Consider the following 16140-nt stretch of genomic DNA (forward strand, 5'->3'; position numbering starts at 1 on the left):
ATTAATTATTTGCAGCCTCCTTGAGTAGGTGGAATGTTTCACTCCTTTCCTTTAAAAATAGGATTGTATTTTAGATTTTTGTTGTTCTTTTGTGCCAGTTTAAAATGTATTTGTTTCTATATTGTAAAGCTCTTTATATTGTTACCTTGGTAACAATATGCAACAAATTCAGTTTAATAAAAATTAATTGCATTGTCAGAATTCCCTCTTTTCAGAATATTCAATATTCAATCCACCCAGACATATTTAAAAACTTTATAAGTGCTATAGGTTTGGGGTATTAGTCTTGATGATATCTGTGGTCCTTTCTAGGCCTATAGTTCTTCATCCAGTAAGGTTTAGAATCTATTAGCAGCAGTTGAACAGTCAGACCAGTTTCTTCTTCATAAGGTACTGGCCTTAGTTAGGTGCCACCATTTACACATCCAAAGACAAATGGGGGTGATCCTCCCCCACCCGCTGGAAGCAACATCACCTTCCAAGGTTTAAGTGCTATTGTCAGTTTGGTGTGTTTTGGCTGATGCTGGAAGATGAAGACAAAGACTCATTTTGCTCTGTGCTGGCACCAAAGCTGTGGCTTGGGGCTTCCCCAGAAACCCAAGGGGGAAACCAGTATCTGCTGAAGTGTTAATACAGCAGGCCCTTTCATCGTATGCTCAGGTTGAATATATGTGTAAACAAAACCATGTATTATAAAGAAGCCAGACTCCATTGACCTTCATCTAAAGGAAACCAAACCCTGGGCAAGTGGGGGAACTCCTGGAGACTCTTACCACTCCAAGACAGGGATACACATCTTTCCTCTCCCTCTTAGAAAATAAGGTAGAAGCGGAAAAAGTGCACTAATAGAATTTGGGATCTCCAGTTTGACTGACTTTTTTCTAGTATCAGGATATATCTTTACTATGTTGGGCTCTTCTGAGTATTACATAGTAAGTGTGGATGAATGTCACAGAACCCTAGCCCCAAAAGACAAATGCAGAAACTTTGTAGAGGGACTTAGGCTTGTCTCCAGCTGTGGAAGAGTTGATGTGCACACTCTCAATAAGATGGGCATCTGCCATGAATGCTTTAGTTGAGATTCCTGCATTGCAGGGGTTGGGTTATATGACCTTCAGGATCCCTTTCAACTCTACAATGCTGTAACTCATTGTACATTAAGAATCCCACTTACAGTGGAATAGTATATATGCCTACTTTAGAAGCAAGTATGTTTATATTTAAATAGCTGTACTCTCGGGTAAGCAGCCCATTCTTTGGCTTAGGATTGCCATGGCGGGGGAGGTTCTTGTACTTCCTTAACAGCTGTATCTCCACAATCAGGACCAGTAGGACATAGTGGACTTCCCATGGTTAACAGGTAGGTTTGGGGAGCAGAATTAACTGTGCTCCATAATTTTGTTATGGTGCCCATGGTAGTGTTTTGCTGTTATGCCAAACCCCTATGGCAGCCATTTTGTGACTGGACCGAAAACACTCTCAAAATTCAGAATGTGCCCACTGTTCCAAAAACTATCATTAGCTAATATTTATATCTCATTGCTATTCAACTCCCACCTTGCTATTTTCTTTTTGATATACCTGCCCACTAATATGTCACTTCTTGCATTTCGATGAAATGGGCTTATGCCATAACAAATTTGTTTCATATTTTAAAGGTGCCACAAGAATTTCCTTGTTTTTGCTGCAGGAAGCTGAAACACGGCTACCTTCTAAAAATGTTCATGTGGCTTATGGAATTCAATACACTGCCTTCTCAAACTTGGTACCCTCCAGATTCTTTGTAGTGCCTGTGCTATCAGCCCCAAAAATAGGTTGGTGAAGGTTGCAACTACCACAGAAAGGGAGGAGACATTGGTGTTTGTTTATAGACATCCATGAGCCAAGGCAGAATGCCAGAAAGTGCAAATCACATGGTTTTCATGAGCTTCCTGGATGGGCATCCTGGAGACATTTGTCTGGTTACTGTAGGAAACAGGAATCTGGATTAGATGGGCCTGTGGTCTGATCCAGTAGGGCTCTTGTATTCTCAGCAAGTCCAGAGTGCTGTATTTAGAGGTGTTTGCAGCCCATGAATGCCCAAAGGCTGAAGACAAAAAGGAAACCCACACAAAAAAACAGTCAAGACAGATCAGATGTGAAGTACCAAAAAGAAAAAGAATGAAGATCACCTTTATTACCCCCAAAACCGTAATGACATTTGACATTATAGTGATTTTCTCATTTATACTTGTGGCTTCTCTACATTAGGAAGCAAAAATCAGAGAACACAAACACAATTGGTTGAATCAGAGACGGCACAGCATTCCATTAGAAAACAAAAAACCAGAATACACTAGTGGAGCAAGTTAGAAATGGTGTGGGCGGGGGGGAAAGACACATTCATAAACCATTCTCCTCTAGCCCCACAAAATCTGAACAAGAATAATTGAAAGAACAGAGCAGTGGAACTAACATATCTTCTATACTTGCTTTTAATGATAATGGAATCTTTAGATTTTACTTAAATCTGTGTTTAGTTTAGAATAGACATAGGCAAACTCAGCCCTCCAGATGTTTTGGGACTACAACTCCCATCATCCCTAGCTAACAGGACCAGTGGTCAGGGATGATGGGAATAGTAGTCCCAAAACATCTGGAGGGCTGAGTTTGCCAATGCCTGGTTTAGAAAATGTTAAATCTATCTCTTCAAGCATTCTTAAAAAAAGTTTGCATAGTCCCATTTTCCCTTTCCAAAAATATCTACGCGCTCTCTTTCTCTCTATAGAATTATCTGAATATAAACTGAGCGCAGCTCTCTTCTGAGCCTCAATAACTTTTCCAAGAAAATAAACATGATCTCTCTCATTTTTTTTCCCTAACCCTCTCAAAAATATGGGCTTAAAAAACAAAACTAGCAAACATTTTCTCTTGAAGCAAAGTAAAAGAATCAGAGGCTCTACTCTTTAAGTTCCAAGTTCCTTTTACTTCTCCAGGGGAAGGGGAATATATCTCCCCCCACTAGCCAAAGAGGGAAGGGGAAAGGTTAGGACAGACTGGGGTGGCTTCCTTCGCCACGCTGGTTGGGACTGATGGGAACTGCAGTCCACCAATACTGAGAGGGCCACGTTTCCCAGTCCTGACATAGGATGTCCAGGTGCAGTCAGCCCACAATGGGGACTCTGCAGAACAAGGCCCTTGGGGTGTGGAGGGCTAAAGATCCTACAAACACTTGCTGCTAGGCAGAGAATTTGTGGATCAGGCCCTATGAAGAGCAGCCCTGTCCACAGGGCAAAGAAACAATGGCACATATTTCCTTAGCTAGCTTGAGGAGGGGAGCAGGAAAAATGGGTTCGTTTAGCAGCTCCTGAGATCAAGCTACAAGGGAGAGATCTGCTCTTCTCCTTGAGGTTCCCCCTCTCCAGGAGAGGTGCATTTAACATGGGCGCTTTAACGCGATGCGTACCAGGTATGGGGCCTTCCAGAGGTTCACATTATGGGCACAGTCCAGCTGCACAGAGTTTGTTTTTTGTTGTTAAGCGGGGGGGGGGGGGGGAGAATATACAAAATGAAATATAAACACAGCTCATGTTCAAGACCTTAAATCGCCACTCATTGGTGTCTTGGGCTTTCTTTACAAAGGAACAAACCATGCCTTTTAAAATAAGGAAATAAATCATCTCAACCAGTCAGGGACAGCCAAGTGAATTTAGTACATAACTACTTTTTTGCCCCTCCCCAAGTGCTGAGCAAACTGTGAAATTCAGTTACCTGATCCCTTTCATCACCATTCTAGCCTTCCGGGTCTCTACTGAGCCCATCTCCATCATCAGTGCAGCAGGAGATTAGCATGATTCACTAAGGCTCAATGTATTACCCACAGGGAAAAGGTGCCTCATTCGCTACCCACCACAAATACCATTACACTGAACACCCTTTGCATTCTGCAGATCAGATTCACAGAGAGACGGGGAGATACCAAAACACAGAAAGTCTAAGTTGCAGGAGAGTTGAAGCCCGACCTGTTCTCATTTGGCACTGGACAGAGGACGACGAAGATACTGCTCCCTATCAGCTAACAGCTTTCTCTAACCAGGTACCTCCAGATAAGCTGGTCTACAACTGCCATCATCCCTGATGATTGGCCATACTAGCTAGTCCTGAAGGGAGTTGCGAGTTCAACACCATCCAGATGGTCTTAGGGTGGTATCCAACTATGTTCTACCCCGTGAAATTAATGGGCCCAAGCTGGTAATATTCATTAATTTGAGTGGGTCTGTTCTGAGTTGAACTAACATTGGATACAAACATTTGCCCCTATAAAATCTTTTGTGTGACCTGAGGGGATGGGAATTTGATGGAGGTGTTATTGCCGAAACTTCTGGGTTTTAAAGCAGTATGACTATCAAAATGGTGAGGCTTCACTGGGTTCCTGCTTTGTCTCACACAAGCTAGAAATAATAATAATAACCACCCCCCCAACACAAGATAGCAATGAAACAGTGATTCCCCTCAAAAAAAGCAAAAAAAAAAGCTGCAAAACACCAGCCTGCTGGGTTCATAAACAAAATTCAACAAAAATTCAAGAATAAAGAAACGAAAAAAAGTCTCCAAGTGGGATCAGTGGTCTGAGAAGTTCAATTAAGAAACAAAAAACAAATACAACCATTATCTTCCAGTCAACTAGGAACAAACACACCAATCATGCCAAGAAAGACAGTGCTTGTGATGCAACTAACATTTTAAGCAGCAGCAGAATGGCTGACCAAAAAAAGTCCCCAGCTCCCTCAACACAGATCCTATTCAACTAGTGAAGTGCACTTAGAGAAGAGCCATGGATGGAATTTTAGGATGGGGTGATAAAATCATAGACCCCACAGACTCCCTTGGTTCTTACTAATATTGAAACAAAACTGGTTTAGCCTTGAAAACAGTACCAAGTGGCTTGGCACAACAGAGCACACAATTTCATCATAGCAACACATTTTAAGTCAAAGCTTCAAGAACCTAACAAGCCATCAAAAGCACTGAAAGATGGCCCCTAAGAACAGCTGTTACTGGCTGGGGCCTGCAGGGAGCTGTCGCCCCAAACTTCTAGGGGACACCAGTTTGGGAAAGGTAGCAACAGAAGGATGCCCTTTCCCCTCCTACTTCCTCCTGATCAGGGGTCCCCAAACTAAGGCCTGCAGGCCAGATAAGGCCCGAGGGACTCATTTATCCGGCCCGCGGCGACCCTCACAGGGTCTATCCATTTGGTCCGTGAGGCTATTTTGGCCAAGCCATGCCCACCTGCCCTACACGGCAACTGAAAAGAGGGGCTTGCAAGCACCACTGCTTGGCAATGCCTATAGAACCCCTAAGAAAAGCACTGCTTAAGGTAGAACTGTGAAAGGGGCTTCTGAAGAGCAGATAATCAGCTGATTGTTGTGTCTTCAGAAGCTCCTTCAAAGCCCCATCCAGCACAGCATTTGGAAAGGGTTTCAGCAAAACTGATTACAAGGCCCCTTCAGGTTTTGGCCACCTGTCAAACTTGGCCCAAACGCAGTAGGTGGAGTAAAATCTGGCCCACTAGTCAGAATGAATTCCCCCCTCCCTGCAGTAGATGATGTGCGCAGCCTGGAGCCCTAAATATAGCTAAACCCTAAAGAAAGGATGCTCCAAAGCATGTACAGTGGTACCTCTGGTTGAAAAGAGCGCAACCTGCAGTGGCACGTCTGTGCACGCGCGGGTTGCAATTCGCCGCTTGTGCGCATGGCATCATTTTGCATGTCTGCGCATGCGCGAGCGGCGAAACCCAGAAGTAACCCTTCTGGGTCACCGCAGGACGTAACCTGAAAGAACATAAATGAAGCGGGCATAACATGAGGTATGACTGTAAAGTGAAGGTTGTGTGCCCGTACTTCCACCTCAGAACACAGTGGTCTAGTCAGTTCAGAGACAGCAACCCTACAGAGCCATGTTTCCTTTCCCAATTCCTACCCACCCACCTGAATTCCATTTGTGGCACTCCATTCACAAATACCTCTGTTACAAAGATGGCTCTCAGCCCACTTGAGTATAAGTATCAGGGGTGGGGAGAAAGAAAAGGAGGAGCCCCTCCCATCCATTCTACTTTGCTGCAGGTGATAAGTGTGAATGTGTGTGCTTTCATGTACACAAACACCCAGTGCTGAGCACACGTGTTAACAGAACATTAATGGCCTTGGCCACACTCTTCTCAACAGTGGCTGGCAGTGCTCCCAAAATGTATACGCTGTCTGCAGAGCAGCAGACATGAAAGTGAGGTGGGGAAGGTGCTAAATGGAAAATAGCGTATAGGCTGAAATTATGCACAAGTAGTGCCCGTGTCCTGCCTGCAGCAGGTCAAGGCAGGAAACACCTTAAGACCTAGCAATATAATTGCCAGGATTATAAGGGTGGAAAGAAAATTGAGCTCAGACTCTCTTTCTCTTCTTCTGCATACCTGAACTGTTATTCCCACCCCCCTACAAGGTCTCAGTGTTGGAAGGGGAAAGAAGAAATGGAGAAAAAGCTCAGGCATCAATTATTACAAAACCCAATCCCGTCACCATGCTCCAAATCATGGTAAACTAGTATGAGGACACAGCAAGCACAGGCAGGAAAATGAAGTAGTAGAAGAACCCCAAGATGGCAGTTTTCTCCCATGAAAACAAACATCTCCTGCAAGCAGAAATCTACCACAGCAATAAGTAGACTGAGCTAGACCCTCTCTTCCTTCTGTGCTAGTGTTCTACTTCAGAAGAATGTTTTTCTTTACACAGGGGGAGCATTAAAAAACTGGAATCTCTCCTGTTTTAAGCTTACTCTACCTCTTCATTCTGCTGCTTGCATTCAGCAGATTTAGCTTGATTCAGCAAGGGATGGAGTCCATGGGCCAAAGCAGGAGCTTCCTGGACAGATTTTAGGCACATTTTAGGCAAAGGGAGAGGAGACTAGACTCATTATAGCAGCAGCAATTCCAGCAGCTATTCCAAATCAAAGCTGAAAGACTGGTAGGGAATAGGGGGAAGAACTATCAACCATGTTTCAGTTTTGGAAGAGTGTCAAAACTCTCCCTAGCCAGAATGGGATAAAAGACTACCCTAATTCAACACATTTTCTGACCCAGAAGGTAGCCTTCTCCTACTGGCCTCACAATGAGCAGACAGAATCATAACTACAGTGGACGCTCGGGCTGCGAACGTGATCTGTGCGGGATGCACGTTCGCAACCCGCAGTGGCGTGTCTGCGTATGCGGGGGTTGCAATTCGGCGCTTCTGCGCATCCGCCGAAACCCAGAAGTAACCCGTTGAGGTACTTCCGGGTTTCGGTGGGTGCGCAACCCGAAAAAACGCAACCTGAAGCGGCTGTAACCTGAGGTGCTCTGATGCTCAACTGTTACAGACACCCCTACCAACCTATAACATCAGTTCTTTGTTGCAAAAAATGAATGAAGAGTGCAGGTTGCACTTCTGAAAACAGCCTTTCAAGGGTACGTTTGGAATCCGGAAAGTGCTCCATCTAATTAAAACTGAGGCCAGGCACCCCTTCCATGTCCTGCAGTGGAGGGCGGGGCGGGGGGGGGGCTGCTACTGTAAGACTGCAGCTGGCAATACCATGATGTGCTCAGCATTCGTAATTCATTTGTTTTCTCTCTTTCTTTGAACAATCAAGTTCTATTTTTCAGCAACTCTTGAAATGCACTTTTGGAAGAAAAAAATGTTTGGGTGCTCTGCTCAGCAGCTGTCCTCACAGCAAAGTTCTCCCGTGATCTACAAGGCAGAAGCCTGCTGAAGAAAAAGCTGCAAGAGTGATTGCACCAAAGTGGCTGCTTCCACCTCGCCTTTTGCATTCAGTTAACAATGCTTCTCCTCAACCCCAATTTGATTTGGGTAGGGGGGTTGAGAGGAAGTATTCAAAGTGGTATAACCCAATGGCTGAGAGACACCGGATCAGCAAAATCCTACACATGAAAAGAAAAAGTGGTTCAATGGAATGAGGGTTTGACATGGAGTGCAGAGTTGTCTTCCCCTGACAAGGAAGATTGGCAGGAAATTTCTGGGACATTGCCAGATAAATCTGAGGAGACATGAGGCAGATTTGGGCAAAAGTGCATGTTCTGGAGTGTCAAGTCCTTGGAGAAGGTTCTGCAGTGCACACATGTCAGGGAACAGGTTTTGGGAAATCCTGCCTGGAATGTTGCTTGAAGAGAGGTTAGAAAAGGAATAAAGAATGGCATCCACCAACACCACCGCAGATGGGTAAGGAGACTGTTTCCAGCAGGTCTACTTGCTTCTGTTCACATTTAATGGGTTTCGATTACCACTGGCTCGTAAACTCCAGATGAGACTCTGTGTAAGAAAGAGGGGAGGGAGCCATTATAATCTGTGTGTGCAGGTCCCATTTGTAAAGAGCTGAAACTTAAAAACGAAGACATTAAGAACTGTTCTAATGGAGATATTGAAGATAACTAACCTGGCCTGAAATCATACGTCAGAAAGCTTTTTTGGTGGGGGGTTTTCAGGGGTGGGTGGAGAAAGAGAGAAAGAGACACACAAACGTTGCTTTAATTCAAGACACTTTACCATGTTATTAGCAGGGCATTTCGATACTGGTAAAAATAGATTTCAATGGGTCATATCCTTTAACTTAGTAGTAGATAATGGGCACTATGATTTCGTGAAATGGCCTAAGGCCTGTGGATTTGTGCTTATAAAACAATGCCTGTGATTTATTATTTTACAATCGAATAGTAGGCTTCAAAGAGGTCACTCAGGACTACAGCATATGCTTTGCATACAAAAGATTCAAGGTTCAATCCCTGGCAAGGTTCAATCCCTGGCAAGGTTCAATCCCCTTAGGTAAGAATACTGCCTGAGGTCAATAAAGACTGACATAGTATTCACCAACTCCCATCAGCTCCAACCAATAGTCAGGGATGATGGGAGCTGTAGTCTGGGAAAGCTAGTGTAGACAGTGCTGAGCTAGATGAAGTCATGGCCTGTCTGATATGGAAAGCATATGGTTGCAGGGGTGACTGGGCATGCATTCGCCAAAATAGCAGTACCAAAAGAGTACCTCCCTAGGCCTTTTACTTCAGTATTTCTTAGGCACTGCATAGATCCATCCCCCCAAACGAGCTCTTGCCATCAATTTCCAAAGTTGTGGATTAACTGAAAACACCCACCCACAAAATACTAGCAAAAGCATCTCCCCACAGGCATGGTCTAAACCTAGTCTATCAAAAGGAATCTGCTAGGGAACTCATACCTGTTGGCAAGCTGAATTCCGCTTAGTGTGGTTGTGCCATCTCTGCTCACAAACAGCCTCAGGTTACTATCTGTAAAGAACAAAGGAAGGGGAAGCGTGAAATAAAAAACTGCCACAATCCCCAGAGGGGATGGCTATGCAAAACTGCTAAGCAAGGGAAGGCATTTTCAGTTGCCATTTTGCACAGCCATGAGATTACACCATCTTCAGCATCAGAGAACATGCTTAGCAGAGTGTTTGGGAAAGTGCTCTTCATACTGGGTTAGGCACTCTCAAGCTACAATGGCAAAAGTGCTGCACAGCAAACAGGAAGGAGGAAGCTGGGATGACACCAAAAGGGGAGCACATCTCACACGCAAGAAATGCTTTCATATATGGAAGATCCCCTAGATAAAAATAAAGATTGTATTTAGAATGATAAAGCAGTTTGGGTGTCCGGCAGGATTTTCTGTTAATAAGGATAAAACTAAAATTTTGGTAAAAAATATAGATCAATGAAAGAGACTTTGCAAGAGGGTGTTAAAGTGGAAAAAAGGTGAAGTATCTGTGTGGATATGGATAACAAATAAGAATGTATTGTTGTATCAAAACAACTATGAAAAAGTGTAGAATACTGGGAAACAGGACCTATTAAGATGGGATAGGGGGAAAACTCCCATTAATGGGAAGAACCTCAGCTGTAAAAATGAATGTATTGCCTAAAATGTTATTTTTTTTGCAGGCAATACCGATAATAATAAAGCATGATTGTTTCAAATAATGGCAAAAAGAGTTAACTAAATTTATCTGGCAGGGGAAGAAATCTAGAATAAAATATAAAATACTAAGAGATGTTAAAGAAAGAGGAGGATTTGCACTGCTGGATTTAAAATTATATTATGACTTATGTTTTATGCTGTTATGGGAATGGTTGCTATTGGAAAATACCAGATTGCTAGATCTGGAAGGATATAAGGTTTGGATGGCATGCATATATGTGGTATGAGAAGGTAAAAGTCCACAGAGAATTTTTAAATGTATTATAAGAAGCTGTCTATACAGAGTGTATAAAAACCTATTGAAAAGAAAAGCGCCATTGTGGCTATCCCCCATAGAGGCATGTGCACAAAAGAAAACAAATATGGGGGCAAAATGGGGAGCTTATAGAGATATATTAAGTTTTTTTCCTGAAGCTGTTTGTAAACTTAAAAAACATTAAGAGATCCAACAATGGATATGATTGGTTTCAGTATTGTCAAGTAAACGAAATATTTTAAAAAGATATGTAGAATGGTTTTACATAACAAAGGTCAGAATTTGAAATCAAACTGTTAGAGGTTAAAGTAAAACTGATCTCAAAAAAAGTATAAACTGTTATTGGTATGGGAATAAAAAGATGAACTGGTTAAATCAGTCATGATACAATGGGTCAAAGATTTAGGGCATAATATTGATATGTCTTCATGGGAAAAACTGTGGAGAGTAAATCTGAAATTCACTCCTGTTATGCATTAAAGGAAAACTATATGAAAATGATATACAGATGGTATCTAACACCAGACAAATTGGCAGAGATGTACAAGATGGTATCAAAACAAATGCTGGAAATGTCAACATAATGAGGGAACATTTTTTCATATGTGATCAACATGTGAAAAAGCCAAACGTTTCTGGGAAATGATACACAATGAAAAGAAAAAATGTTTAAACTGGTAATTCCCCCAAAACCTGATGCTTTCCTTTTAGAGATAATAGGGTCAGAAACCTCCCAAAAGATGATAAACTTATTTATGTATGCAACAACAACAGTCAGAATCTTGTATGCGCTACAATAATCCTACTATTAAAATTGGTCATTTCTTCGTCAGAGGGCAAATTTAGCAAGGGATCAAATACTTTCCCCTCTCTGTGTAGGAGGCAAAGCCTTACCTTACATAAAACAAACCTGAAGACCACGGGAACAGACTCTAGTAAATACTAGTAAACTCACCTTCAGTGTTGCTGACATCCGTGAAGTCCTGACTCTGCATGATTTTCTCCACTATGTCATCTGCATCGATCCGGGTGTCGTCCACCCAGGTGGGATGGCTTTCCACAGAATCCTTTTTTCTCCTTAGGAATAGAATATGGAAAAAACAGAGAGAAGTGAAGGAGGCTATCCTGATAATGAAAACCTCAATTTCTGCCTAGAAGGGAGAACATGAAGTTCTGCTTTTATATCCAAGAATTTATGTCCCACATATTTAAGCATCACTTTAAAAAATTTAACCTACTGCAGAAAACTACAAAATATCCATAGGCTAAACTGCCCATTTGGCCCGTAAGACAATTTTGGACAAGTCATGCCCACCTGCACTACACCTGATGTCATATATAACTTCAGATGTAATGTAGGCAAAGCCAAACCAGAAGGGTATTTGCAGGCACTGCATATTGTAGGCACAGTGAAAGGTGAATTGCATAGCCACTCCCAAGCATGAGACAATCACCTGGTTGTTGGGTGCTTAGGAAGAACTATGCAAGGGACTTGGCATGTGTCAATCACCCAGCACCAAATGATTGACAAGCCAGTTGTCCTGCCCACTTGCCAAAGCTGGCCAGTGGGGAGAGGGGCAGAAATAAATATAATATATCTGGCCACCAGGATTTCACTGTGCAGGTCTGGAAACACTGTTCATTGCAGCAGGCAGCCCAAAGCTAGAAGAACCTGAATTCTTTTTCAGAAAAAGGAGAAATGTCCCCAGAGTACTGAGAAACGCCATTAACTCAGTGAAGTAACAAATACTTTGAAGGAGTAAGATCCCAAGCATAGACTCCATCATGTCCAGTTTAACTAGTGGTGGTGAACATGTAGCCCACCTGATGTTGCTGGACCAGAACTCCCAGCGTGTTTGGCCACTTGTTGGTTGGGGCTGATGGGAGCTGAAGTTCAACACCACCTGAAGGGCCATAGATTTCCATACCATTGAATTAAAGCGTCTTGGGGATCCATGGTCTTAATTTGGGATAAAGAAGCTTCATATGTGCTCCAAGAGACACAAATGAATTTTCTCCCATTGCACCAGTGATGGGAAACCTCCAGCAATTTAGATGTCTTTGGCCAATGATCAGGGAAGATAGGAGTTGTAGCCCAGCAGTATCAGGAGAATCAAAAGTTCCCCACTCCTCCATTACACCAACCAACCAACCAACCAACCAACCAACCAAGCAACCAACCAACCAACCAACAGTTTCTCACCTGGATGATCTGTCCAACAGAAGGTTTGGTCTTGGTGGGCGAGGTGGTTTCTCAGGCTTGTGCTCCCGCTCACCCTCCGGGCACTCCACTGTCATGCTAAGTCCTCCTGAGGCGCTACTGCTGGTGGATGTGTTGCGGCGGTGGGTCAGGTCAGACAAGCTGGAGGATCGTGAATGCTCGGTGCTGTAGCCTGTGAACAAATGTATTAGGTACTACAAGCAACCCACTTTTCCACACCACAGCCACCAGGCACAAGGGTTTGCATGCAGTTTGCTCCACAAACAAGGAAAGCTTTAATCTGCTTATAAAAAGGACAATTCTTGCTCCAAGTATATCCTTCATGTATTGTCAACACCAGTCTTCACCAACCGGGTGCCCTCTAGATTTTTGGACTGCAAGTCTCCGAATCAGAGTCCAAAATATTTGGAGGCTTCCTGGTTTGCGAAGAAGGTATTGTCTGAATCAGTGGTTCTCAAAGGGTGTGGCGCGTTACACTGGTGCGGCAAGTGTGGCAGGAAGATTCAAGGACAGTCACGCAGTGAGATTCACAGCTAATTTGGGACTAGAACCAGGCCTTCCAGGTCATACTCCAACCCTCTTACTACTACATACTGGCTCTTGGACAGTAACACAGAGCTCTGCCCCACCAAAGAGAGCTGTATGTGCTTGGTTGTTTTTTTTTAAGCATTGTACCAAAGAATTTTATGCTTTCTAGAGTTCTGCAATTGCAGCAAAGGTAGAATTAAGCAAAATTAAGTGCAGCAAGGAACAACTGCATTGTACTTTGCATTTCCCTGGCAAGCTATGCAACAAGCAAAGTTACCAGAGATTTTGGATTGCTGGCTGGCGTAGCTTGAATTCCGTGAGTGTCCGGAATGGAATACTTCATCAGGACTTGACAGGTTCTGGTCTGGTTCTTCTGTTGCACCTGATAAGGAAAGGAGACAAGGACATGGAAATATGCTGGGAGATGTCAGCTATGTGGTTTCTCTTTCTCTAGAAAAGTTCCACAGGATTTGTTTCAACTGGCATGTAGTGAGGAAGCCATGCCATCAAATGCCAATATTATCTGTGCAAGAGGAGCAACAGCTCTGGAACTGCCAAGCAACTTCCCACAACGATAGCATGAGGCATTCCCTTGGACTGCCCCACCCCCCTCCTGAGAGACCAGCCAATTATTGAACGGGTCTGACCCTTCAAGTTTACTGGGTGAGGTGTGATTCTGTACAGCAGTGGTGGGGAAATTCTAGCCCCTTGGCTCCAATTGGGCCTGGTATTGGTCACAAACCACAGCTGCCAGCCCAACACTTGACATACGTATGTGGCATCAGATGTGAGCCAGGTAAAGACTTGCCTGGTACTGACTGCACTAGGGAGTTCCTCGTCACTACTGAGAGCAAGTGTCTTTGGAATTGTTCCCCAATGTAGTAGTAGTAGTAGTAGTAATAATAATAATAATAATCCAAAGGATTTTGATGTCAAAGTTGGTCCATGGAGCAGGTTAAGAACAAGTCCACCCACTGTATCCCGTTTCCTTCCCCTGCTGCAAAGGATTCCATTTTTAAAAAGCTCAGCACAACCATCAGGAAGTCAGCACACTGCATTCCAACGGTGGATTTTTTTTTTTGCCTTTGCTCCCCTTTTGTGCTTCCTATTTTAAGACCTCTCTCATGCAACAGAGCAGGCACATCGTTGAACTATTCAGTGTTAGCACATGGTGCAGACTGGCAATTGCCCAAGTGGAAAGGGAAAAGATACAGTAGTACCTCATGTTACAGACACTTCAGGTTACAGATGCTTCAGGTTACAGACTCCGCTAACCCAGAAATAGTACCTTGGGTTAAGAACTTTGCTTCAGGATGAGAACAGAAATCACGCGACAGCGGCAGCGGGAGGCCCCATTAGCTAAAGTGGTACCTCAGGTTAAGAACAGACCTCCAGAACAAGTCTAAAAATGGAAGGGTAGTGGTAGAGCACATGTTCTGCCTATAGGAGGTCTCAGATACAATCGCAGGCATCCCCAGATGGGACTGGGAAAGATTCCCTGCCTTTCTGAAACCCTGGTGAGAGATTAACAGTCAGTATAGACAACACTGACCATGTTGGACCAATGGACCAATTTGGTATAAAGTGGCTTCCTGTGTTTGCTGAAAGGTAGGGGAGCTGTTCTAGGCCCAGACAAAATAGTCTGGCACGAGGAGAGAACCAAGTGGAGAACAGTGGTTAATAAATAATAAATAAACTTGTGCAGAAAAAGAGGAATGCTGCAAATAGAAGAAAAGATACTATTTGCAGAAAAGAGCTGAAGCACTTAAACCCAAAGAACAGCAAGCTTGATGCTAATTCAGAATGTGGTGGAGATATAGCAAATGTACTACAGAAAACATATATTACCTGTACCTGAACCAAGAATGGTGGGTCTGGGCTTGTTCTGACGGACTGAACCAATGGTGGCAGATGTGCTACTGGTGGGAGTTGTGCTGCTGCTGGTCGTCCCCTCCCCTTTACAGGTCAACTGCAGGGTAGAGTCCTGGCCTGGTATAGTAATTGATTTGGCTGTGGACGGAGGCCTACAAAAAGCAAACACACACAGAGAGTTTAACAAGATGCACACAGCGATCTAGGAACATTAGCAGTAGTCAGTCAGTCAGGGAACGTTAGCACTGATCATTTTGCTTTGCTGCATTACAAGGAACGAAAGAGACAAGCAGGTTGTAAATAACAACATAACAGAAAGAAGGGAGGGAGAAAGAGTTCCTCATGAGAAGCTGAGGTCCTTGCTGGTATGTCCTTGAAAAAAATTCTGTAACAGCTGTGTAATTGAAGTATGCAATATGATATGAAGTAAAACACTAGCAAGCCGAGAGTGAAATATTTTAGCATGTAAACAGAGGGCTCTGATGTGGCAATGAGGGCTCCATTTTGAGTATACTGTACAGCATTAAGACATCTTCCACAGCAAACAGAAACAACCTGATAGTCTTGAGATATAATTGCATTTTACTTCCCTTCTCCCATCAACCTAATGAAGGAGGACAACAGGGAACCATGTGACAGGCACTTTAAAATGGTTATTACATAGTGTCTGTAAGCAGCAATGATTTGACCAAGTGGTTCTCAGGGGGAAAAACTACCTGTTGTGAGGCAACAACAGAAAATATATCCGTTAACAGTAGCTGTTGAAGCAGGAGTACCTTGTGAATAAGTGGTTGTTGACTGGCTAGCAGCCATCTCCAAAGTCAGCAGCCCCCCCACATGCCGTGCAGGGGCTCTTAAACCAGCCAGCAACAACACACAGGCACAGCACTGACAGAAATGCTGACAGAAATGTGTGTTCTCTCTGAGGCAGCCACACAAGGGTGTGATCTTTTCAGTGGTGCCTCCCTGTCTGTAGAATGCACTCCTCAAAGAGTTGCGCTGGGTGCCATCACGATCAACCTTTAGACGCTGGGTGAAGATATTCCCATTCACTCAGGCATTTGACTCTTAATTGGGGTGTAATTTGCCTGTATTGGTGTTCATCTTTTAGTAGAGTGGGGTGGAATTTGTCCTTTTTATGTTACAGCAGGATAAGCACTTTTAGTCAAGAATATTATTTTATCTTTTTGATTTGTTTTCTATTTTAGAATTATGGAGGCTTTTATACATGTAAGTGACTCTGAGACATTTTAGGC

The 16140-nt window shown here is 43.5% G+C and overlaps 1 protein-coding gene and 1 long non-coding RNA gene across 7 annotated transcripts in view; one reads left to right on the forward strand and one right to left on the reverse strand.

The window, feature by feature from the left end:
- Positions 1–248: 248 nt before the first annotated feature.
- Positions 249–3548, forward strand: LOC308579119. Its single transcript, XR_014004302.1, has 2 exons — positions 249–747; positions 1695–3548. It is a non-coding gene; the product is annotated as an uncharacterized lncRNA (long non-coding RNA).
- Positions 2139–16140, reverse strand: part of EEIG1 (estrogen-induced osteoclastogenesis regulator 1) — a 54678-nt gene continuing 40676 nt past the window's right edge. For 3 of the 6 annotated variants that reach the window (XM_081179808.1, XM_081179809.1, XM_081179813.1), the window contains 7 exons: positions 14861–15036; positions 13290–13394; positions 12467–12656; positions 11219–11340; positions 9250–9319; positions 8455–8480; positions 2139–8330 (listed from right to left, as the gene is read on the reverse strand). In XM_081179808.1, coding sequence (XP_081035934.1) covers positions 8299–8330; positions 8455–8480; positions 9250–9319; positions 11219–11340; positions 12467–12656; positions 13290–13394; positions 14861–15036 — 721 coding nt within the window. In that variant the 3' untranslated portion in view covers positions 2139–8298. The remainder of the gene's footprint in view (positions 8331–8454; positions 8481–9249; positions 9320–11218; positions 11341–12466; positions 12657–13289; positions 13395–14860; positions 15037–16140) is intronic. The other 3 variants (XM_081179810.1, XM_081179812.1, XM_081179811.1) reach the window with 3 other exon arrangements.

Source organism: Podarcis bocagei, assembly GCF_964188305.1.
Source record: "Podarcis bocagei genome assembly, chromosome: Z".
Taxonomy (NCBI): Eukaryota; Metazoa; Chordata; class Lepidosauria; order Squamata; family Lacertidae; genus Podarcis; species Podarcis bocagei.